The sequence below is a fragment of the Schistocerca gregaria genome, chromosome 2 (assembly GCF_023897955.1).
Source record: "Schistocerca gregaria isolate iqSchGreg1 chromosome 2, iqSchGreg1.2, whole genome shotgun sequence".
Taxonomy (NCBI): Eukaryota; Metazoa; Arthropoda; class Insecta; order Orthoptera; family Acrididae; genus Schistocerca; species Schistocerca gregaria.
In genome coordinates, this window is record NC_064921.1 from 621,397,458 (window position 1) to 621,422,968 (window position 25,511).

Here is a 25,511-nt window from a genome sequence, read left to right on the forward strand (position 1 = left end):
TTTATTCTCTGACCAGAGGGCGGTGGTTTCTTTGCCACCGGATTTGCCCTCTATTTTGCAAGACGACGCAGCGACTGTGGTTAAGGTCTTACGGTTTTGTGTCCTGTCCAATCTGTTGCCTCGGATTTTAGGGAGAGGGTTTTAATGTGCTGCTGGGTGACTGGCTCACCCAGGTTTTAGGTAAGAGGTCCGCCAGTCACGATTACCTCCTTGTTTCCCTTTGGTATCTGTTCTCTTTTCCTTGTGTTTCCTTTCCTTTTTTAGTGTGTTTCTTCTCCTCTTGTTTTGCGTCTGTATGTGAGCATTTGGAACTGCGTCAGGCCTGTGTCTTTTAGCCGTTCTCCTTGTTCGGTGCCCGTCTTCGTCCCTTCACCGCATGTGTTCCTGTTTCTATGCGTTTGGGCGCTGATGACCACGCTGTTTCGCGCCCGTAAACCTCAAACACACACACACGCACACACACACACTAGATACGAGTACAAGGTTATCAGCTTTTGTAATATCACCATTGAAAACTCAGTGAATTTTGTCAATTGATAGAAAAGTCTGCATAAAGGGAGAAATGCGTCAAGTTGAAGATGCAGTTCTTAGGAATGTTGCAATAGCTGGTGGACTTCTTCGTGATGAACTGGACCAACATAGTGCAGACAGACACTGACTCAGTTATTTACATGACAGTCAACTGACCAAAGAAATTAAAAAAAAGTCAAATATCTCTGCTAATCAAGTGATAAATGCATCCAGAAAACATAAGGCAAATATTTATGGAATTTTCAAGACAAGATGGACTGCACTTCCATTTGAGTTGATGGAGAATAATTTCTTGTTACAGAACAGTTTGAAATAAATATTATTGTATATCAAAACAGAAATTTACCTGCACACATATTTTCTATAGCTTTTGAATTACATCACAATTGATGTGTGACTATAGTTGCATTAGGTTCACTCTCAGTATGCTGAGTATGTCAGAATTTTGTGCAGTTGTTTGTGGTACAGCCATCAAGGATCACAGGAGACCACTCGCAGATAAGCAAAGGCACTGAGTTGTTGATAGGCACACACAAAAGAAAGAAAGTTTGCTAGCTTGTGGAGATGTTTTTTGATGAGTGGGAGTAAAAGGGGCGCCCGCACACACACACACACACACACACACACACACACACACACACACACACACACACGGACATGGTCCCGGCTGGACTAATATTGCCAAAACTGCTTTTTGGTAGGTGGACTGGTTGTGCTGGGTGTAGTGCCATGTGCAGTGGGTAGTGGGAGAGTGAGGTTGGAGGCAGGGAGAGGGACTAGGGGTGGCTGGCTAGCAACTTGAAGGAAGACGGCCAGTTTGTCAGATAGGAATGTCAGGAGGAGGGGTGGCAGCCATATGAGTTGGTACAACTGTAGTGGGCAATCAGCACACGCTGCAGGCAACGTGGGGACATGAATCAGGAGGGGATGACAGGACGAAGGGCTGACTGTTGTATGAAGGGTGTGGGTATGGTGGGTTACCTGAAGGTTTTGATTATCTCTCGTCCTAGCCCTGAAATGAGAGGCATCCTACCCAAGACCTCTCCACCCAACCTACAATTCATCCTTGTCCATCCTTATATCACCTCCACTACCAGTCCTTTGCCACAGTGATCATATCTGTGGCAGACCAAGATGCATGATGTGCACAGTCCATCCACCCGGCACCTCTAATTCCAATCCTGTCACAGGTTTATCCTATCAGAGGTCAGACCACCTATGAAAGCAGCCACATCATATAACAACTTTGCTACAAACAATCCACAGCTTTTTATGTCAGTATGACCGTCAATAAGCTGTCCAAGATGATTGGCCACAAGGTGGTACAACATTCAGGTGAGGCGTAACATGCTCAATTTCAGTGGCTGCTTCGTAACCCGAGTCATCTGGATTGTTCCTTCCATCACCCGTTTCGCTGAACTACACACGTGAGAGTTATATATACAACACATCCTCCGAACCTGTAATTGTCGTGGCCTCAATCTCAGGTAACCCACTGTGCACACCCTTTCCTCCGTCCTGTCCCCCTGTCCTGTTCATGTCACCTTCCACCGCTGCTACGATGTGCCACCCCTCTCTCCTGTATTCCTACACAGTAAACTGCACACCTCCCTTTGAGAGACTAGCCTTCCACCCTCCAGTCCCTCTCCCTGTCTCCTGTCTCCCTTTCCCTCTACCCACCACACCTGACACTACCCCCACTGCAACCAGTCCACCTACCAAAAAACAGCATTGGCACTATTAATTTAGCTGGCACCAGAAAGGGGCATAGGTGTGTAAATGCATTTGTGTTTTCTGTTAGTGTTTTACTCTAGCTCGTCAAAGGATGACTCTGAAAGCTAGCAAGTTTTCTTTTTCCTGTGTGTATCGTCAAGTCAGTGCTTCTGCTTTTTGATGGTGGTTTCTTTTAATCCACAAGTATTTACCTTCTACAAGAACTTTCCTACAACATGAGCCAATTTGTTGGTAGACTTCAATGTCGTCTTTTCAGCAGTGTTAACAGTCACAAAGTAAGAGGTGTCAGTTTAAGATACAGCATGTTCTAGTAAAATAAGATATCATATTTTTTGGTATCTTCAGTGGCTGATAATGACGTAGGACTTTTGTAGGAAAGTTAACAGCCAGACCGAAAACACACTCCCAAATGATAAACTTTCCAATTCCATTTAGTAACAACATATTCCTTGCTGAAAGACAAGGAAAAATAGTCACGATTAAATTTAGCAACAGGCTGGAAGAGATAATGTGTAATGGACATCGCTTTCTGATCTTTATCTGTGCTATTTCCGTAGTCTGTACAAAAATTATTGCCAGCATGACAGTTGTATTAGGTCAGGAACAGTGACTTCCTGAACTTGAGAGTTTCTAGGCACTTATGCCATTTCAACAAAAGTGACACTTGGGGAAACAGCTGTAGTATGTACACTTGCATAACAGATGGAGATGGAGATGGAGATGAACTTCATACAGGTCTGTTTGGCACATTCTGTGCAAATTTCAACAAAACTGAAGACGGGCAAGGTGGGAGAACCTTCTTGGTTGAGTCACTTGACACCATTACCAAATAGGTCACTTCCTATGCACCCCATTACTATGCAGAAACTTCAGTTGACAATCAGCAAAGAGTGACATCACCCTAGTGATTAACATTTGTTACTCAAGGTATTCACATTTCACATTAGAATCATTACAATATCTGAAACTTCCTGGTAGATTGAAACTGTGTGCAGGACTGAGACTCGAACTCAGGGCCTTTGCCATTTGCGGGCAAGTGCTCTACCAGCTGAGCTACCCGAGCAAGACTCGCAACCCGTCCTCACAGCTTTAATTCTGCCAGTACCTTGTCTTCTACCTTCCTAATTTCACAGAAGCTCTTCTGTGAACCTTGCAGAATTAGCACTCCTGGAAGAAAGGATATTGCAGAGACCTGACTTTGCCACAGCCCGGGGGATGTCTCCAGAATGAAATTTTCACTCTGCAGCAGAGTTGGTAGAGCACTTGCCCACTAAAGGCAAAGGTACCGAGTTCGAGTCTTGGTCCAGCACACTTTTTAATCTGCCCTGAAGTTTAATATCAATGCACACTCCACTGCAGAGTGAAAATTTCATTCATTACATCATCTGCTGGCGTGAGTCACACAGATAATTGTGCCCATACTAAATTAGCAAAAATAACTGGTCCTATTGGCCTAACATCCTAATTTCTCTAAACTGCTCCATCATGAAAGCTTGGCAGCAGATTCTTAAAGCATAACTTCAATGGGAACTAGACCATAACAACTTATGCCTAGCACACAAATGGCTTCAGGACAGGAAGGACGATGTATGATGATCATATAATACGAATTACTAGACTTATAAGTCTCATTTTTCTGACAAAGATTTATCTCTGAAATTGTCTTCAGTATCTCAGATACATAAAATAATGTACAAATTCCTATGGTAACACCTTTTGTTCATTCTCTTTGAATTCCAAAACTCCTCATCAGAAGTATCAATAGATAACTTCACACTTAGTGAATATACATTTGATTGAGCAATTAGATGCTTGCAGAATATCACAAGGCCTCCCTCAATGGGCAATCCACATCCCAATATTTTGTACCATTTGCACTGTGGATATTGAAACTTTCTGTCACCAATGTTGTTAAACTACTGCAATACACATATCATCAATATCTCTTTTTCAACAGCCACATCTCTCCATGATGAGTGTCATACACTAAATGGTGGCGCCATAATATTGTATTGTTGACAGATAAAAGATGAGCGTGCAATTTCAGCTCATTTGTCGCAAGTAGTGCTGTTTACTTTCAAGTGTATAGTGCAACATGCTCTGAGAATGAAGCCGAGAGGCCATACAGTACCAGTAACGTGTGTGTGTGTGTGTGGTTTGAGGTTTTCGGGCGCTAAACAGCGTAGTCATCAGCGCCCAAACGCATAGAAACAGGAACACATGCGGTGAAGGGACGAAGACGGACACCGAACAAGGAGAACTGCTAAAAGACACAGACCTGACGCAGTTCCAAATCCTCACATACAGAGGCAAAACAAGAGGAGAAGAAACGCACTAAGAATGGAATGGAAACACAAGGAAAAGAGAACAGAAATCGAAGTGAAACAAGTAGGTAATCGTGACTGGTGGACCTCTTACCTAAAACCTGGGTGAGCCAGTCACCCAGCAGCACATTAAAATCCTCTCCCTAAAATCCGGGGCAACAGATTGGACAGGACACAAAACCGTAAGACCTTAACCACAGTCATTGCGTCGTCTTGCAAAATAGAGGGCAAATCCGGTGGCAAGGAAACCACCGCCCTCTGCTCAGAGAATAAAGGACAGTCAAGTAAAATGTGGCAGACAGTAATCTGGACGCCACAAGCACTGCAGATTGGGGGGTCCTCCCGCCGGAGTAAAACACCGTGCGTTAAGGGATTGTGCCCGATGCAGAGGCGAGTGAGGAGAACCTCATCCCGCCTGCATGACTGGTAGGACGTACGCCATGGCCGCGTGGCGGCTTTGACCAGACGCAGCTTATTTTTACCGACTGCCAGCCACTCCTCTTCCCATTGACGCATAACACAAAAATGCAAAAGGGAGGTAACAGCATGGAGGGGGACGGCACATTCGACAACTTGAAGGAGGGAACATGCATCTTTGGCAGCCACATCTGCCAGTTCGTTTCCCCTAACACCCACGTGCCCTGGCACACAGCAGAAGAAAACCTCCTTCCCCTGCCATTGCAGGTGGAGTAGGGCATCATGGATGTTCTGGACGACCGTATCCGCTGGGTACAAGTGTTGCATGGTCTGAAGGGCACTTAGGGAGCCAGAACAGATGAGAAACTTAAGACTGGGAACACATCTCATCTGCTCCAATGCCCGCAAGATCGCAAAAAATTCGGCTTCAAAGATGGTAAACGCTACAGGAAGCCGTAACTTGACGACTCGATCAGGGAAAACAACAGCACAACCAACAGAGTCCCCCTGTTTAGAGCCATCCGTAAATACAGGTACATGGTCGGAATGCTGGTTTAAAATATCGTAAAATAAGGAGGTAAAAACAAACGCAGGAGTGCAGCTCCTCCGGTACTCTGACAAGTCTAAAATGACGCTGGGCCTCTGGAGCAACCAGGGAGGCAGGCAGGTAAAACACTGGAGTTTTGGTGCCACACGCTCCACACCAAGGGACTCAAGCAAATGCTTGGCATGAATCCCAAGTGGTCTCGTTGCCCTGGGACGACTGGAAAAGAGATGCTCCATAGGCGGTCGGGCAACAGTAGGGTACGCAGGGGAGGTAGGACAGGCAAGGAATTGACACACCCGTCGCACCATGAGGAGTTTCCACCAGATGGCGAGCGGTGGTTCCGCTGCCTCAGCACACAAGCTGGGGATGGGACTGGTACAGAAGGCACCAGTGGCCAGCCTGATACCCTCATGGTGTACTGCATCAAGACTCTTCAGATACGAAGGCCTCGCTCACCCATACATGGTGCATCCATAGTCAAGACCGGACGAAAGCCCTATAAAACTGCAGCAGATGCACCTGATCTGCTCCCCAGGACCAATGGCTTAGACATTTCAAAATATTCAGCCCCTTCAGGGCCTGCACCTTGAGGTCTTTAAGGTGCGGCAACCATGACAACTTGGAATCAAAAGTGAGGCCCAGGAACCTCACAGTGTCTCTAAAAGGAAGAATGGTGTCCCTCAGATGCAATTCAGGGGAGGAAAAGGCATGTTGAGAATGATTAAAATGAACACACACACATGTGTCTGCAGAAAAGGTGAAACCCGTCTTCGCAGTCCATGCCTCTAAATCGCTTTACCGTAAGCTGCAGCTGCCGACTAGCAGTGCCGGCAAGACTGGAGGAGGAACGGAAAACAGCAAAATCGTCCACAAACAAGCAGCAGTAGGCCGGACTCCGGATAGTGGTCGTGATACTGTTAATGGCAATGGCAAAGAGGGTGACACTTAAAACGCTTCCCTGAGGAACACTATTCTCCCGCACGTACAAATCAGATAGCACATTACCAACCCAATATCGAAAGAGGCAGCGAGAAAGAAAGGACCGAATGACGATGGGGAGATGGCCACGAAAGCCCCACTGATGGAGTTGATTGAGGATAAGACGCTGCCAAGTAGTGTCACACGCCTTATTAATGTCAAAGAATACACCTAGACAATGCTGGTTACATAGAAAGGCCTCCTGGATGGCCGCCTCAAGCAGGGTCAAGTTGTCTATAGTTGAACGACATCTCCGAAAGGCACCCTGAGAGTGGCTAAGTAGCTGCCTGGTCTCGAGCAGCCACACTAGGCAACGGTTTACATGCGTTCCAACGTCTTCCTGACACAGCTCGTCAAAGCAATACTCCGATAACTACTGGCATGCATTCGGCCCTTCCCCGGTTTGAGGAGGGGAAACAAAATCGCCTCCCTCCACGAGTCAGGGAACGTGCCGGATGACCATATCATATTAAAACAATTCAGGAGAACTTCCTTGGATGGCAGCAACAAGTGCTGCAGCATGCTGTACAGGATTTGATCATCACCTGGCGCAGTATCATGAGCCACAGACAGCGCCGAATCCAGTTCCCTCATTGTGAAGGGGCAGTTGTAGGGCTCAGAATTTGGAGACCGGATGTCCAAGTGATCCCTCTCGATGGCAGTGCGGTAGCAGCAGAAATCTGGATCACAGCTAATAGTGGCAGTAGATTCTGCAAAATGCATGGCCAGTGTCTGGGCAATGTGTCTCGGCGCCGTGAGTAGACAACCCTGATGCAACAATGCCGTGACAGGGAGCTGGCTGAGTTTCCCGGAAATCCTCCTGATGGCTTCCCATACTTTCGTAGAACTAGTGGAGCGAGAGATGGAGTTCAAGAACGATTGCCATGACCGTCGTTTGCTCTCTTTAATCACTCGCTGCGCCTTGGCCCTTGCCACCCGAAAGGCCGCAAGATTGTCAGCTGAGGGACGGCACTTGAAGTGGCACAGAGCTGTACGGCGGGCTCGGATGGCTGAGCGGCACTCAGTGGTCCACCAAGGGACAAGACACCTCTTGGGATGACTTGAGGACCGTGGGATCGACAATTCAGCAGGATGGGAGATCACGGCTGTAACATGGTCGACCCATTCGTGGACGCTGGCACGGTGTTCCAAAACAGCTAAATGGCTGAAAAGTGTCCAGTCAGCTCTGCAGAGGTGCCACCTGGGCGGCACTTGTAATGCCACACTCTCATCCAGGAGGCAAATCCAAAGGGGGAAGTGGTCACTAGAATGGAGGTCAGCGGCAACCTCCCACAGAGCAGAATCCGCGAGTGCTGGAGAACAAACGGAAAGGTCAATAGCTGACGACGACCCGGAAGCAGTACAGAAATGAGTGGGAGCACCAGAGTTGAGGATGCACAGTTCTTCGGATGCCATGAGGCTTTCCAGAATGCGACCCCTGGGGCAAGTAGTTGTAGAGCCCCATAAGACATTATGAGCATTGAAGCCCCCTAGAAAGAGAAATGGGCGGGGGAGTTAGCTAATAAGGTCTGTGAGAGCCTCAGAGTGTATTGCATCCTGAGGCGGTAAGTAAAAGGAACAGTTTGTGAGCTTCCGCCCCACAAGAAGATCAACTGCAACTGCTTGCAAGTCCGTAACGAGAGGGAGCTCAGATGAGTGGTGCATGTCACGGACAAAAACCGCAACACCGCCCTTTGCCCTTTAACCCATCAGATCATCTTTTCGATACACGGTATAGCCCCATAAAGAAGGAGCATCATTCAGGTTCCACTTTAATATGGGAGCCAGTGATCAGGGTGGCTGAATTTTCACCCTGCCTCTGTGCTTTGGAGGAGAGCCCGTACTGGCCGGAGATTTATTCCTGGGGCGAGAATATCGCCCCCGGTCGACATCAATGTCCATCAGCTCCGATGGTGACCCAAGGGAGATGTCAGACAGTATGATGGCATCGTCATCGGATTGATTCTGACTAGTCTCCTCAGGTGGCAAAACCTTCACCTTCGGCGTCTTCGTCTTGGGGGTCTTAGAATGCAGAACCTTGTCAACAGTTGGAGCTTTACTCACCTGGGCAGAAGGTGCCATATGGGGAGGGGCAGGAAGTACCCCAATGTCAGCAACCACGGCCTCGTCCGACGTTGTGGGCAGAGCCGCAGGTTGCAAAACAACCGCAGCAGCACAAGTGCACTGGCAAATGCAGGTATTAGTGCTGACACTAGCAACACCCGTTTGTGTAGCAACAGTGGCCAACTGTACCGGTTTCTGCAGAGTGGAAGCAAAAGATGTTGTAAACACAGGAGGCTGCATGACCTTAAAGAGCTTCTTGGCCTCACCATAGGGGATACGCTTAGATGTTTTGATCTCCTGTATCTTCCGTTCCTCGAGATACATGGGGGCAGATCCAGCTCCAGACAGGGTGACTCCCAGAGCAATTCACGCACTTCACAGGCGATGAACAATCGGCTCCTTCATGGGCAGGCTGACCACATTTGCCATAAGTGGCTACCCCATTGCACCCCAACGTAGTATGCCCAAAGCGCTGACATTTAAAACAGCGCATTGGGTTGGGGAAATATGGCCACACTGGCAAACGTAAGAAACCCGCTTTAACATGCTCTGGGAGTCTTGGGCAATTGAACGTGAGAATAAATGAGTTGGATTTGACTAGGCCCCCATCGACTCATTTCATAATATGCTGCACGTCGACGATACCTTCGTCAGCCCACTCAGATTTCAACTCATCCTTGGGGATATCCACCAAGTCGCTACATGTCACAACACCCTTACTATAGTTCAAAGTGGAGTGGAGCTCGGTCTCGATAGCGTACTCTTCGAGACAGGTTGCTTTCCGAAGGGCAGCGACTTGACGGGAACTAGAAGTTTCAACTAACAGAGTCCCATTGTGCAGTCGCTTCACAGATTTCAGTGTTCCTGCAATTCCCTCAAGACCCTTGTGGATGTAAAAGGGAGAAACTCTCTCAAAGCTACCTTCCTTCCGTTTGACAATCAGAAACACATTCTGGTTATGAGCGTGTGGTCTGTTATGACAGTCTGATAAATCTCTAATAACACCAGGTGCTGGAGGACTCGCAGCACGAAGTCGCTTTTTCGATGAGGTGTGTTTTCCTACCAGTGGACGACCCAATCCACTGGTAGGGGGAAATGTAGAGGTCGACGGGTCCATTGTGGTCCCACGATCAGCTAGGGAACCAAATGTCCGCTCAGACAGAGCCCCGCGTGACTGAGTAAGCCTAATACAACTTGGGTGCGGCAGGTGCCCCAGAGGTTGCCCGATTGCGACTGTTCCACCCCAACAGCCATGCATCTTACAGGCGCACAGCACACCATAAGATTGAGGGGTTTTTATAGAGGTTTACCTTCCCAATCCAGGCGGTCAAGCCAAGATTACCATTCCCCGCAGCACACAACATTCCACCGCCGCGCCATGCGGTGGTGGCTGAAGCATATCCGGGGGTTACGGTGACTGGCGGCGCTGACCAGTCCCCAGCTCAGGACCCCGGGGTCGCCAAGCCCGTACTCAGCAAATGAATGCATTACCAGTAACCTCAACTGTGTAAGTCTTTAACTCATGACTGGCATGGTATATCTAAATCATTGAATGTCTTCCTAGAAGATGTGATTAACATTCTCCATCCACTGGCTTAAACTTTACAGGGCATACATTCTGCCATAATGCTCCTGCTAAATTAATAACTAGTATGAAATCTGTTAGATTAAGTGCAATCTTTTTCATAGTGGCATGAAGTTGGCATCACCAAATCCGACAAAATCAAATACAGTTGTATGAGAACTGTTTTGGTACAGTGGTTTTTTGCACTAACCAGTGCTCTTCTATTGGGCATCAGTTCCTGGTGGGTAAATAAATGTTCTGGAGAATCCAAACTTAAGAGCCTTCTGTCATTTGAAATTAGTTGTCCTACAGGAAGTTCTTTGGATCAGTTATCATCCTCAGTTGGAAAAAGTGCACTGCCACTACCTAACAGGAACACTTCCTTCCTACAAAGTTAATTGACCGAAGCTGCATATGAAAATTTATTTTCTCAGCTACTTTCTTGATGCAAAACTTGAAACACAAACTGTTAACGACAACTGCACAGATACAGTAAACAGACCCAGTTAATGTATTTACTAGCACATGGAAGATAACTGATCAGCTGTATATAGCAAACTCCACTTTTGTCATGATCTCACATAGTTGAATGATAATACTGCTCCTTTAAGTAAAGGCTGTGGCTGCATAGAAACCCTCCAGTTTGTTAGGCTTCTGGGACTGACTCATTAGGTGTATTATTGGCTCTCAACAAGCCAGCAATATGAGGAAACAACAACTTTAATTTTATGGATGTAGTGTATGGAACTTTGGTGAACTTTATTTGAATAGTAGAACATCATGACTCTCAATGAAATTAGTGTATAAACTTCCTCATAAAGGGCTTAACATTTGTCACTCCTGTGCAACTGTGATGGTGTCTGGTATTTGTCCTGGGAGATGCCTAACAGTGTGAGTCCAAATCTCTGCGCACAACGAGTAGTGGGGGCGACAGTAGAGCTGGCGTGGTTGTGTTGTTGGCTACAGGAGGCCTCCGTAGGGTTCGATGTCAGCACAGTGCATCAGTTCTGCCAGACTGTGCACTTGTGTGATCCACATCTGTACTGTAAAGGTGCAAACAGACAAACTGCTTGGCTTCACCTTTGAAGGGTGAGTGGAATTGTGAAGTGTGGTGCATTGTGCCATTCCAAGAGCAGAGACATATTGAATGAAAATTGAAGGACATTGTCCAAAATAATTGTTTCTGAGGGCCCTTCATGGCAGATATTTTCTGCAAGGTCCTTCTTTAATCCCTTGCTGTTGTATTTAACATTTGGATTACAATAGAAAACGTGATTTGAGTCTACGATGGTGAGTCACATCTCTCTGTGGATTGGTTCAGCGAAGTCCACATGGACGTGCTCCCATGGCAAGTATTACATCAACCAGATGTGGAACTGTTGCAGGGATCAGGGATGCTGATTGGGTTGGCGCACGGGCCTCACTGGAGTCGACTGTTCCCTTGGTGTCCTACATGATGACATTCCAGTAGGCATGCAAGTGCCTTAATGGGTGTCATTCCCGACTGGTCAGCATGCTGGAGATTATGATGCACTGATGCAGTGGTGGTGGGATGACCACCCTGCAGTCATCATCATCTGACATCAGCATCAGTACTCCCTTTTATTATCTGGATCCTCTTTTTTAGGGGGAAAATATGTGCACAGTTCTTGAAAGGAGCAGAGCAAAGAATGTTTCGACCAACCTTGTCAGATGTGTAAGGTCCTCGCCTGAGTACGTTGCGATTGTGGATGCAGTGACAAGAAACTCTTGTAGGTGGTTTTGTCAAGTTTTCCCTATTTGGAAGGGCAGTGTTTCCTAAGAGTCAAGTGGCCAGTAGGAAGGCGTCAGTGTTTACATGTACTGTTGACTAAGAGTGAACTGGATAATTGCAATCACTGAGAAAGAGGGCCCAGCATTGTAAGCATTATGCTGTTTCTTCTGGGAGTCATTCTTACAACTGAACAGAGAAATTAACAGTTTGTGATCCATTATGAGGTGAAATTTTGTGCTGTAAATAAATGTGTGGAATTAGTTCAGAGAGAGCACCGTTATCAAAATTGTATCAAGATATCAGACAGCAGCAAAGCCCCTCCCTACCAATAACTAACAGTCATGAGGAAACTTATTCTGCCGCAAATCTCAATTCAAACAGACAGTATCTCACAACCGTTATTAATATATACGGATGCAATTAAGACATTATCAGGGGATCAGACATTATTAGCACTCCCCAAGGCTGATCAGCCGATTTGACTGCTTCAGACATAAGTTTAATTTATCTTAAGTTTATCGTCTCTGTGAAAAATACAAAAATTAGAAATATCTGTCAGATCTGTAAAGCAATTACAACACTGATCCACTCTGTACTTCATTGTTTTGCTTAATTAGGGGCCTATGTTGAGTGCCAGAATTTAACTTTATGGTGTTTCCAAAGTGTGTGTGTGTGTGGGGGTGGGGGGGGGGGGGCGAGAATAGGTTGTGTGAAATATTCCATTACGTTACTATGTATGTGACCTGAGTTAAGCCGCCAGAGATGATGAAGGCCCTAACGTAAGATATTCCTGAAATATTTTCTCATTTCACTTTCAGGTACATGCTGTGACTCTGATCCTGTAACATGCCTGTGACCAATGTCCTGTCTACATGTGTGATCAGCCATTCACCCAACTCTTTTAATAATGGTAGTAAAAGAGCAGGATTTGTGCTTTTTTCCCTTCAAAATACTTGCTCTGTGTTGTTCAAAAAGAAAGTATACTGTTACACGTTGGAGCACATCGTTGATTGTACTTTTCTAGCTGTTGGCAGATCTCAGTTAAGGATCATTGACAATCAGTGTTAATCTATGCCACATTTCATGTTTCCGAAGTTACAGGTAGTTTACATGTTCTAGAAAGATGACACGTAAGTGAAAATGTGTTGATCTGATGACTGGAAAGAAGTTAGAAGTTGTAGTTAAATTAGTAAAGGACGAATCTGCAGTAAGACTTTCGCAGGTATATGGGATAGGTACAGACAGCGAGAGATTAAAAGAAAACTATTAAATTTTGCAGTCGAAGCTGACAGCCAGTCCGGGCCAACACAGTATTAATGCATGAGAACTTCAACTTAACACAAAATAACATGAAACACTGCACTTGCTGTTCCAGAAGAAGTCAGGAGTGGTTCCCATATCAGATCCAATGTTAACAGAGAAAGCAGGAGATTTCTATGAAACTCTGAGAACTGGAAAAAAAAAAAAAAAATAATAACAGTTCATCAGGATGGCTGTCTCAGTTTAAACATCACTATGCAACTCATTTCTGTTAGGCATGAGAAACATATTGCTAACAGGTGTAGCTAATGCTTTTTGCCATTAATTCTTCAACTGTATAAAACAGAGCAACTTTCTCCACAAACACTTATGCAATTCTGATGAAGCTGGGCTGTACTCGAAGGACATATCCATATGAACTTCACGCTTTCAGACCAAAGCACATGCTAATTTTGGATTTTTCATGTTTTTTAAATGTCCGTGCATTAACCCAAGAGCTTGTGTATTATTTTTCACTACATATGTTGGTAATTAAGGATCATAGATACTCAGAGCTCTTTGTGATTTATATAACCTTTATAGTTGTAATTGGTGGTAAAGTAATATTACAGTTGAGTCATTTTTATGACAGAGACAAGTTGATCCTGAAAATGTTGCAGGTGCAGGAGAGAGCGGAAAGAGCACATTGGTAAAGCAGATGAAAATCATCCACAGTGATGGCTTCACAAGAGAGGAGCTCAGCAGCTTCCGGCCAACGGTCATGGATAACCTCTTATCCTCCATGAAGTATGTGCTCAGCGGCATGGGTCTGCTGAGGATAAATCTGCAGTCTCATAAAAATAAGGTGTGTGTAGTAAACACTGAGAACCCAAAATACACTATGAAATAATTCAGCAGTATACTTCATTGGTGACATTTTACAGATCCTCCTTGAAGCTCCCATTAATACGAAAAAAAAGTTTCATTGATATGAAAGATTTTTTAAATTAACTTACAAAACCAGTAAATTTATAATCCAAATGGTGCAGGTGACAAATGCAGAGAGCTCTTCTTCAGAGGCAGTTGGGAAAAAGAGATGAGACATTTGTAGATCTATTTTTGTACAAGGTTAGGAGGGTAATTACGGTCTGTAAAGGCCTCAGTGAGACACTCTCAAGAGGGACTGCTCATTATTACAGATGCAACAGTAGTTGGTGGCTATCCTTATCGAGAGGGGCTGTTCATCACTACAGATGCAACTCTCATGAGTGGCTAGGCCATATGGAAGGGACTTCTTGGTATGGAATGGGTGACAGCTGTCAAAGTGAATGTATTGCTTGTGGTTGATAGGTTTGATGTGGACAGAAGTACTGATGTAGCCATCTTTAAGATGGACCTCAACATTGAGGAAGGCCATTTGTTGGGTTGAGGAGAACCAGGTGAAGTGAATGGGGGAGATGATGTTGAGATTCTGGAGGAACATGGATAATGTGTCCTCACCCTCATCCCAGGCCATGAAACTGTCATTAGTGATTCTGAACCAGGTGTGAGGTTTGGAATTCTGGGTGGTTAGAAAGAATTCCTCTAGATGGCCCATGAATAGATTGGCATACGATGGTGCTATGTGGTGCCCATAACAACATCCCGCATTTGTTTGTGGATGATGACTACAAAAAGGAGAAGTAATTGTGGGCAAGGGTATAGTTGGTCAGAGCAACTAGGAAGGAGGTTGTAAGTTTGGAATCTGTCGGGCAGAGGTAATGTCCAATAGCGGTAAGGCCATGGGCATTACGGATGTTGGTGTAAAGGGAGGTGGCATCAATAGTGATGAACAGGGCACCATGTGATAAAGGAAAAGTAACTCTGGAGTGTCAGTGGAGGAAATGGTTGGTATCTTTTGTGTAAGAGGGTAGGTTGCAGGTAATAGGCTGAAGGTGTTGGTCTAAGCAAGCAGAGATTCTCTCAGCAGAGGCACAGTAACCAGCCACAGTGGGACATTCTGTACAGTTGGGTTTACAGACTTTAGGAAATGTGTAGAAGTAGGAGTGTGGGGAATGGTAGGGGTGAGGAGAGAGATGAACTCTGGGGAGAACTTCTGGGATGTGCCAGAGGATTTGAGTAGAGACTGGAGATCCTGCTGGATTTCTGGAATAGGGCTCTGTGGCAGGGTTTGTAGGTGGATAAATCTGACAGCTGGCTTAATCCTTCTGCCAGGTAAAAAAATGAAGTTATCGTGTGGCTTTGATGGCTGGGAGGCCCCAACTGGGGGAAGTTTGGCCATCAAGTTGCAAGTCTTATTCCATGTGATGCCAAATTAGGCAACTAGTGTGCCGGTGATGATGAAATGATGATGAGGACAACACAACACCCAGTCCACAAGTGGAGAAAATCTCCAACCCGGCCGAGTATCAAACCCGGGCCTGCTGCATAGTAGGCAAACACATTACCATTCAGCTAAGCAGGTAATTCTTGTGGTTCAAAACAACTGTGGTGGAGCCTTTGTCAGCAGCTAGAATTAAAAGGTCAGGTTCAGTTTGTAGGTGGTGGATTGTGGCTCTTTCTACGGATGTAAGGTTAGCTTGCATTTTGAAGGATTTGGGGGATGATAGTGAGGCAAGATTTGAGGTTAAGAAATTGTAGAAAGTTAACGGAGTGATTTAGGGGAAGTGGACGTGGATGACTGTTGGATAGAGGAGTGAACTGCATCAGGCAGGGTTCAACATTGGTCTTTGGTTATGTCTGATTGGTAGGGTTGGTGGTAAAAAACTGTTTCTACTATAGGGATTGAAAGAAGCAAGAAGGTCTTTAATAAGTCCTACATGATTGAATTTTGGACTTGGTCAAAAGGCGAGGCCTTTGGTAAGGACTGATACTTCTGTGAGGCTAAAGCTTTCAGAGGAAAGGTTCATGACTGTGTTTCGATGGATTTAGATTCTGGATTCTGTATGGCGGTGTGAGGGAGTTTTTGTGGATGGGGTAAACATAGAAGGTCTGCGAGTCAGGGTTTGTCAACTATCAGGAAATGTGGAGGGGGAAGTTTGGAGAATGTTATACAGTTGGTGGATAGTGACAGTTTGAGGCAGGAGTAGGAAGTGAACAGGATGGATAGTTTTTTTGAGGTGGAGTTGTTAAGCTGCTCTAGTTCCTGGAAGGAAAATTTTACAGTTGGAGAGGAGGTATAGCAAGGAGGTTTAGGCCAGTTGACAAGGTTTTGTGGGACTAGGTTTGTTTGTAAAATTCTCCCTCAAGTGGATGCAGTTTTTCACCACCAACCCTACCAATCACACACAACCAGAGACCAGTGCTGAAGCCTGCATGACTCAGTTCACTCCTCCATCCAACCGTGATCCACCTCCACTGCTCCCAAACCATTCTCTGTTAACTTTCCACAATTGCATAACTTCAAATCTTGCCTCACAGTCATTCCCCAAATCCCTGGACATGCAAGATAACCTTAAATACACAGAAAGAACTGCAATCCACCAACCACAAACTGATCCCGACATTATAATTCTGTCTGCTGACAAAACCTCCACCACTGTGGTTTTGAACTGCAACAATTACCTGACAGAAGGACTCTACCTACAAACTATGCCACAGTGACCCCATTCCAGAAATCCAGCAGGATCTCAAGTCTCTCCTCAGGTCCGTAGACCTATCCCAGAACTTCTCCCCAGAGTCCATCTCTCTCCTCACTCCTACCATTCCCCACACTCCTACTTCTACATGCTTCCTGAAGTCCATAGACCTAACCATACAGAATGTCAAACTGCGGCCAGTAACTGTGTCTCTGCTGAGAGAATCTCTGCTCGCTTAGACCAACATCTTCAATCTGTTATCTGCAACACAAGAGATACCAACCATTTCCTCCACTGACTTGCCACAGTTCCTCTTTATTTATCAAATGGTGCCCTGTTCACCACTATTGATGCCAGCTCGCTTTACACCAACATCCATAAATCCCATGACCCTACCGCTATTGAACACTACCTCTGCCTGACATATTCCAAACCTACAACCTCCTTCCTAGTTGCTCTCACGAAATATATCCTTGCCCACAATTACTCCTCCTTTTTGCAGTCATCACCTACAAACAAATGTGGGATATGGTTCTGGGCACCACATGGCACCATCCTATGCCAACCTATTAATGGGACATCTAGAGGAATCCTGTCTAACCAACCAGAATCCCAAACCCTTCACCTGGTTCAGATTCGCTGATGACAGCTTCGTGATCTGGATTGCGGGTGAGGACACCCTAGCCACATTCCTCCAGAATCTCAACATCTTCTCCCCCATTCACTTCACCTTCTCCTCAACCCAACAAATTGCCTTCCTTGATGTTGACCTCCACCTCAATGATGCCTACATCAGTACCTCCATCCATATCAAACCTATCAACCACTAGCAATACCTCCACCTCAACAGCTGCCACCCATTCCATACCAAGAAATCCCTTCCACATGGCGTAGCCACTCATGAGAGATGCATCTGTAGTGATGAACAGTCCCTCTCGATAGGGTCTCACTGAGGCATTTACAGACTGTAATCATCGTCCCAACATTGTACTAAAACAGATCTGCCATGCCCTTTCACTCCAGTAACTCATTATCCCACAAAGTTCCACCATCCATGGAAGCACTTCTGTCATGACTCACTACCACCCAGGTGTGGAGCAACTGAATTATGTTCTCCGCCAGGGTTTCGATTACCTTTCATCATGCCCCTCCCTCCACACACACACACACACACACACACACACACACACACACACACACACACACACACAGTGGTATTGCACTGCCCACCAAACCTACACAACATCTTCATTCATCAGTACACAACCCTTGCTCCCAATCCCTTGTCTCATGGTTAATTCTCTGTAATATAACCATATGCAGGACTTGTCCCATACATCCACCCACCACTATTTATTCCAGACCAGTCAGAAGCATCACCTATCCCATCAAAGCCAAGGCTACCTGTGAAACCAGTCGTGATCTACATGCTAAGCCGTGACCACTGTACTGCATTCTATGTGGGTACGACAACCACAACAAGGCTTCTGTCTGTATGAATGGCCATCGGCAAACTATGATCAAGAAACAGCTGGACCACCTAGTTGCTGAACACACTGCCCAACACTATGTTTTTCATTTCAGTTACTGCTCCATAGCCTGCGCCATCTGGATCCTTCCCACCAACACCAGCTTTTCTTAATTGCGCAGATGGTAACTCTCATTGCAGTATGTCCTATTTTCCTGAACCCTCTTGGCCTCAACTTTAGTTAGTCATTGTACTTCACTCACATATTCTGTTCCCTGTTCCCATTCCAGCACTATACGGCTCTCTGTTCCACCAACACACCCTTATCCTTCCCCACCCCAACCTCTCCCTTACCGCCACCACCCAGTTTGCTTTTCCCATCATGTGCTGCTGTTCGCAGTTTGGCCTCGGCAGTTAGAGACTGTGGTCATTTGTTTGGGTGTTACATTTGTGTGATGAGTGTGTGTGTGTGTGTGTGTGTGTGTGTGTGTGTGTGTGTGTTGTCTAATTCTGCTGAAGGACTTTTTGGCCAAAAGCTTACTTGCTGTGCCTGCTTACAAAACAACTTAGTATAATATTCACAATACTTCCGCAATATAATTGCAGCATAATTTTATTGCGGTTTTATTAAAAGAAGCTTTGTTACAAATTACGTCTATCCATAAGTACCTCTACATTATTTTACCTCCAAATCATCTCTTCTTTGTTACATGATTTGTAATTCTGAATATTTCAAATGTATGTTCATTTCTAAATATGTGCATGCAGCAGCAGCAACTATTTGTGTAATGCACTGCACTTGTTTCTAATGTGGACATTGTGACTTTGAATAGCTTCGTTTGCTGCAGGATTGGATTCCTTACACCATTATTTGTTAATGTTCTTGTGGTTTTCAGTCCAAATGATGCTTCTCTCAACACTATCTATCCTGTGCAGGCTCCTTCATCTCTGAGTAACTACTTCTGTCTATGTCCATGTAAACTTTCTTTAATTATAGTACACTACATTAGTTGTATTCCATGGATCCCATTGAGAATGGTCTCTAGAATGCGAAAAGAAGTCGTCCTATTCAGTCACTCCTCCTTTTAGTCAAGTTGTGCCATAACTTTCTTTGTTCCCTAACACAATTCATTACTTCCTCATTCGTACTTGATCTACCCACCTAATCTCCAGCATTCATATGTAGCACCATATTTCAAAACTTTCAATTCTCTTCTTGTTGCACTGCTTATTATGCATATTTCAAAAAAATGTTCAAATGTGTGTGAAATCTAATGGGACTTAACTGCTAAGGTCATCAGTCCCTAAGCTTACACACTACTTAACCTAAATTATCCTAAGGACAAACACACACCCATACCCGAGGCAGGACTCGAACCTCTACCAGGACCAGCCACACAGAACGCATATTTCTCTTCCATACAAGACTTTACTCTAGACAAGTATTTTCTTGAAAGACCTCCTAGCACTGAAATTTATATTAGATTTTGATAGATTCTTCATTGTTCAGAAACCATCTTCTTGCAATTGTCAGTCTGCATTTTACAGTACATATCCTCCCTACATTGGTCACTATCAGTTATTTTGCTGCCCAAATAACAAATCTCATTTACTTCTTTTCGTGTCTCATGACTTAACCTGGTTCCTTGAGCACTACCTGATTTAATTCATCTACGTTCCATTTCCTTTGTTATACTTTTGTTGATGTCCATTGTATAACCTCTTTTCAAGACACTGCCCATTCTGTTCGGATGCTCTTGCAGATCTGTTCTTGTCTCTGACAGAATTATAATGACACTGGCAAATCTAAAAGATTTTATTTTTCCTCCCTGAATTTAACTGCCTTTTCAAATTCCTCCCTGGTTTACTTTATTTCTTATTCAATGTACATTTTGATAGCATTAGAAATAGGCTGTCTCACTCCCTTCTCAATCATTGCTGCCCTATCATGTCCTTCAACTCTTGTAAATGCTGTATGGTTTTTGTACATGTTGTAAATACCCTTTCACTCACTGTATTTTATTCCATATATTTTCAGAATTTCAAACAGTATATTCCAGGAAATGGTGTCCAAAGCTTTCTTCAATACTACAAATGCTGTTAATGTAGGTTTGCATTTCTTTATCCTGTCTTCTAAGATAAATCATAAGAGCAGTACTAGCTTGTGGATTTCTGCATTTATTCGGTACCAAACTAATCTTCCCAGAGGTCATCTGCAAGTTTTGCTGTTCTTTTGTAAATTATTCATGTCAGTGCTTTGCAACCGTGACTTATTAGACTGATGGTTTGGTAGTACTCACACCTGTTAGCATCTGATTTCTTTGGAATTGAAATTATTACGTTCTTCTTGCTGTCTGAGGATATTTCATCATGCACAATAGGCCAAATAGTTTTGTCATGATTGGCTCTTCCAGGGATCACAATAATTTTTAGGGAATGTTGTCTCCTCCAGGGCCCTTGGCAAATCTTGCAATATGTTACCTTTAAAAGCAGATTGACTTCAGTTTCCTCTTGTATTGCTCTGTGCTGATTATACATCTGGTAGTGAACAGCTCAAAGGCACTGAGTAGACACCACAGCAGTTCACAGATGCTGTGTAGCCTTACACTGGTCACATTCATGCAACCAATTTGGCAGTTTGAAGGTTAACTGACATTCCTAACACTTTAACAGATTCAGATGTTTTAATAGGTTCAGATGTCCTTGTTCAAGTAATTAATATTACCAAGAGTCCACTCTCATATTAGCCTAAGACTATCCATTATGAATACTGCATGAAATGCACATAACATAAATCCTTAAAAATTAATTGTCTCACAAATGATCCTTTGTAAGAGATTATAGGGGTGTCAGGTATAAAAGTATAGGGTGAGGTCAACAGATGGCAGCAGAGAGCAAGGAAAGGATAAGAAACAAAAAATTAATCACAGAATTTGGAGAAAAAATAAAATGTAAAATGAATGCAAAGACAATAGCCAAAATGGTGGATAGGGTGTTGTGGGTAGATTACAAAATGAGTGTGTGACTACCATGAGTTAGTCTACAAAATTGGCATCCAGAAGCTGGAAGTATGTTATGGAATCAAGTTACCAACTTTGAAGATGTAAATTATCGGTTATTTGGATTTGTTAGAAAGAATCTAAAGCTATTCAGTGTCTTAGCTGAATTTGTGCCCCACAAGTCAGACCAGTTACTTCTTCTAGTGTTTCTTATCAAATACATCTTTCCTTTCCTATGCCTACTCCTCTTCCAGATCACAGTCTATCCTCCTTATCCTGGTCTCTTATTACTTTCAATTTCCTTTCCCTTCCTTTCTCCCCTTTCCTTTGCCCTATTTACTTAATTGTCTGTCTTATCACAGTTCACAACCTTCCTCTCTCTCTCTCTCTCTCTCTCTCTCTCTCTCTCTCTCTCTCTCTCTCTCTCTCCATCCCTCTCTCTCTCCCTCTCCCTCTCTCTCTCGGATGGGGGTTGATTCTTCAATCTGTGACCAGTCAGCTGCCTGCAGACCATCATCGACATCAAGATTTGAATTATAGGTATTTTATTTCAATTTTACTTATGATTGTTATGAAGTGCACCACATTTCTCTCTTGCTTAGGGCTTTCAGTGATAAAAAAATCACTTCATCTGTAATCACCATCGCTATAATTTCTGTGTTCCTATAGTGTTTCCAAAGCCACATTTCCACTGAGTTTGAAACATTAAAGTTACTGCCGGACATCTTGCAAACACAAATATAGCCAACTGTGGCTGTGTTGGCACAGGTCAAAGGAAACATTGTTTTGGTCTGCTCCTACAAAATGGCACTGTATGAAACTGGTGTTTGTCTGTGTTTTGACTTACTTAATAGTAATTGCGTTGCTCCACTAATTTGTGGTAAATTGAAATATCTGTTGCCATGTGAAGACAATGGATATTTGATCTCATCAAATTCTTTGAGACAGCGGAGTATGTATGTGGAATATGTGAAGTGCAAACTGCAAAAATTTCAAGTTAAAATAGGGTTCCATGCAGAAAGTCCCTGCTGTTCTTAACACCAGCAGCATTGATGTAGAAAAGAAACTGAGGTCTCTGCTGACACAGTACACACAAAACTTATCATGTACTCCTTGAGATAGAATTAAATGGAGGAATCGTCAGTGAATGTGGATATGACTGGGGAACCGACAGCAACTGCATATTACCCTACCACATTTGCTAGTAAAATTGTGGCATTACTGTAGAAAAGTTGGTAGGTACTGGAAGTGAAAATGATTTGATTAAATATATTACTGTATTATAAGTATTTTCTATATAATAAAACGTATACTTCAACATTATTTACATAATCAAATTGCCTTTGCATAATTCTTCACCTTTGCTTCACAAACTGCAAGAAGTATTTGATATATAGCTGGCTTCGAGATATAGACTAAAAATGCAGTGCTTTGAAAGGAATCTCATATTGCTAAAAATGAAAGATTGACAAGAAGTCTCTGTCTTACAGTAACTGATTTTCTGAAATTTGTGTCGTTCTTCTCTTATTTATAATTTTAAAAATGGATGGTTGCATCCTAGTGAAGTGACGAAATGCAGTGCTTCTTCTGATTTCATCTCATAGGTATTTTTATTGTGTACTATTATAGTTGTTGACTTGCTATACTGTAAAGTGATATTATTTTGGGTTTTTCTCCATAATTACAAGTGAATGCTGGGACAGTTTATGATACCACATCATGGCTACCTACCATCACTTTTCTCTGCCCATTGTTAATAATTTGAAATTAACACCAACATCTTAGACTGCCATGGCTTCCTGTTATTATTGCTGTTATTATTATTATTATTATTATTAGTAGTAGTAGATTTGCCTTATTTGAAATTACGAGGAAGCCAGTATAAAGTCCCTCCTCTTGAGATTCCTGCACAAACAATGCAATCACATTTTATCAGCAGATTCCTATTACAGTGTTATTGTCTCTTATATATACAATTTTGCCTTGATCTTAACATCCTTTTATTAGTATAAAATCACAAAACAGAGATGCTGGCCCATTTGAATTAAGAATTTGTTATTAATTGGGTTTTGCTTCCTAGCCTCAGTTAAATACAGAATAAATGTGATTAACTAAAAAATTAAATTCCATCCAATTTTTGGTTCCTTTTCTTTAAAAAGCATAGCAATGCTATTCCTTCACATTGAGTAGTATCAAGATATTAAATGGAAAATAAGTAAGTACTTTGCAAACTACTGTGTGCAATTAAAATCATAAAAAAAATATGATTACCAAGTTTATCTTCATGTGTCTCAGTGGCATGCACAGACAATTCTGACCAGCTCCAGCTGCTTTGACAAGCAGTTCAATGTCTTACCAGATGTGGCTAATGCATTACACGAACTATGGGCAGACCGAGGAGTGCGATTGGCTGTGGCACGTGGATATGAGTATGAGCTTAATGACTCTGCCTTATAGTAAGTACTGGTAACATATTATCTATGTATCTAATATCATCTTTTTTTCCAGCCCCTGATGCATCTGCTTGAAACATGATTCCCTCCATCTTTTCATGTCTTCCCACTAATGTAATAATAATATTTATTAAAAATTAAATAATTTCATAAATTTTTAATATAGTACAATTCCAGGTCACAGTGCAGGTTATTCTTATGAATTTGTTGAGTAATAGTACTAAATACCAATGGCCTTGTCACAGTGGTAACACCAGTTCCCACCAGATCACTGAATTTGAGTATGTCAGGCTTGGCTAGCATTTGGATGGGTCACTGTCTGGGTCTACCATGAGCTGTTGGAAAACAGGGTGCACTCAGTCATTGTGAGACCAATTGAGGAGCTACTTGATTGAGAAGTAGTGGCTCCAGTCACGAAAACTGACAACAGCTGGGAGAGCAATGTGCTGACCACACGTTCCTCCATACACGCATCCAGTAACGCCTCTCCGATGAGGATGATCAGCGGTCAGTTGGTACCATTGGGCTTTCAGAGGCCTATTCAGATAGAGTTTAGTAACAGTATGAAATATGTGTATGTAGGCTTCCACAAGACAGGTCAATTTAGGCTGTGTCATTGGCTTAATGCTCAAAATGATTTCATTCAAACAATATTGAAGTTAAGAATTTAGAAAATAGAGTTTTCAAGAGTACATAATACAAATAAAACAGTTCTGAAGGTTCAATACATTTTATGTTTATTCCTATGCAAGTACTATGTTAAACTTTATAGCTTTCTAATCCCATTATATTTGATACAGATAGTGTAATACTGTGAAACTAAAATTCTTGCAGAAAGAAAGTACTTGTTTTGCATTACTTTTATATATTTTGTGTAAAGACACTGACCTCTTCTGTCAAGTAAAACAATGAAAAATTGTGGACTGAAAAACACAGTATGAATTAGGAGAGACTACTACTTATACTATAGCAGTGGCAGATGGAGGCATTTCACAATTAAAAGTAATTTAATTATCAGACAAAGTCCATGACAGATTTATAAAGAAAGTGCATACATTCGCATGTACGACAACTCTCACACATGCCTACTATTGTCTCCGGGCACTGAGGCCCAACAGCAGCGAGTACCGATCTCAGCTGGTACAGTTAATGAGGGTATGGAAATGGAGTGGAGGATTAGGGCTCTGAGCACTATGGGACTCAAGAGTGGAGGATTAGGGATAGCAGAGTAGGGGTGGTGAAAACTGCTGTAGTGTTGCCTACAAAAGTGTGCAGGGATGTAGTAGGGACAAGATGGTGAGCTGTTAAAATGCAATATTGGGAGGTTCTGCACAGGAGGGTGAGTTGGGGGGGGGGGGGCCCTTGGTAGCAGAGAAAGTGATACAACTATACAGGTGCACTTGGGGGGGGGGGGGGATAAAAGGCATGTGTGAGGCTGGAGAGGTAGCGGAGAACTGTGTAGAGGCAGGTGGATGATAGGGACCAGCAGATGTTGAAGCCAAGCGGGTTATGAGAATGAAGGATATGTTGTAGGGAGACCTCTTACCTCCACAATTCAAAAAATCAGGTTTTGATGGGAAGAACTTGGATAGCACGGGCTCTGAAGCAGTCACTCAAGTCAAACACAATGTGTTGGGCACTACTATTGGCAACTGGGTGGTCTATCTATCTCTTGGCCACAATTTGGTGGTGGGCATTCATGAAGACAGCCAGCTTGTTAGTGGTCATGCCCAAGTAGAATGCCTCACAGTGGTTGCAGCTAAGATGGTAGACCACATAATATGACCCTGCCTTTCATGGGATGGGAAATGAACACCTGCATTTGATGGGTTAGAAAAAGCCTGTGACAGGAGAAGATTAAA

At 43.6% G+C, this 25,511-nt stretch overlaps 1 protein-coding gene across 1 annotated transcript in view; it reads left to right on the plus strand.

The window, feature by feature from the left end:
• The window catches only part of LOC126334609 (guanine nucleotide-binding protein G(o) subunit alpha-like), an 83,888-nt gene that overhangs the window by 10,583 nt on the left and 47,794 nt on the right, over window positions 1–25,511 (plus strand). Inside the window, exons 2-3 of the mRNA XM_049997013.1 lie at window positions 13,832–14,016; window positions 23,492–23,652. Coding sequence (XP_049852970.1) covers window positions 13,832–14,016; window positions 23,492–23,652 — 346 coding nt within the window. The remainder of the gene's footprint in view (window positions 1–13,831; window positions 14,017–23,491; window positions 23,653–25,511) is intronic.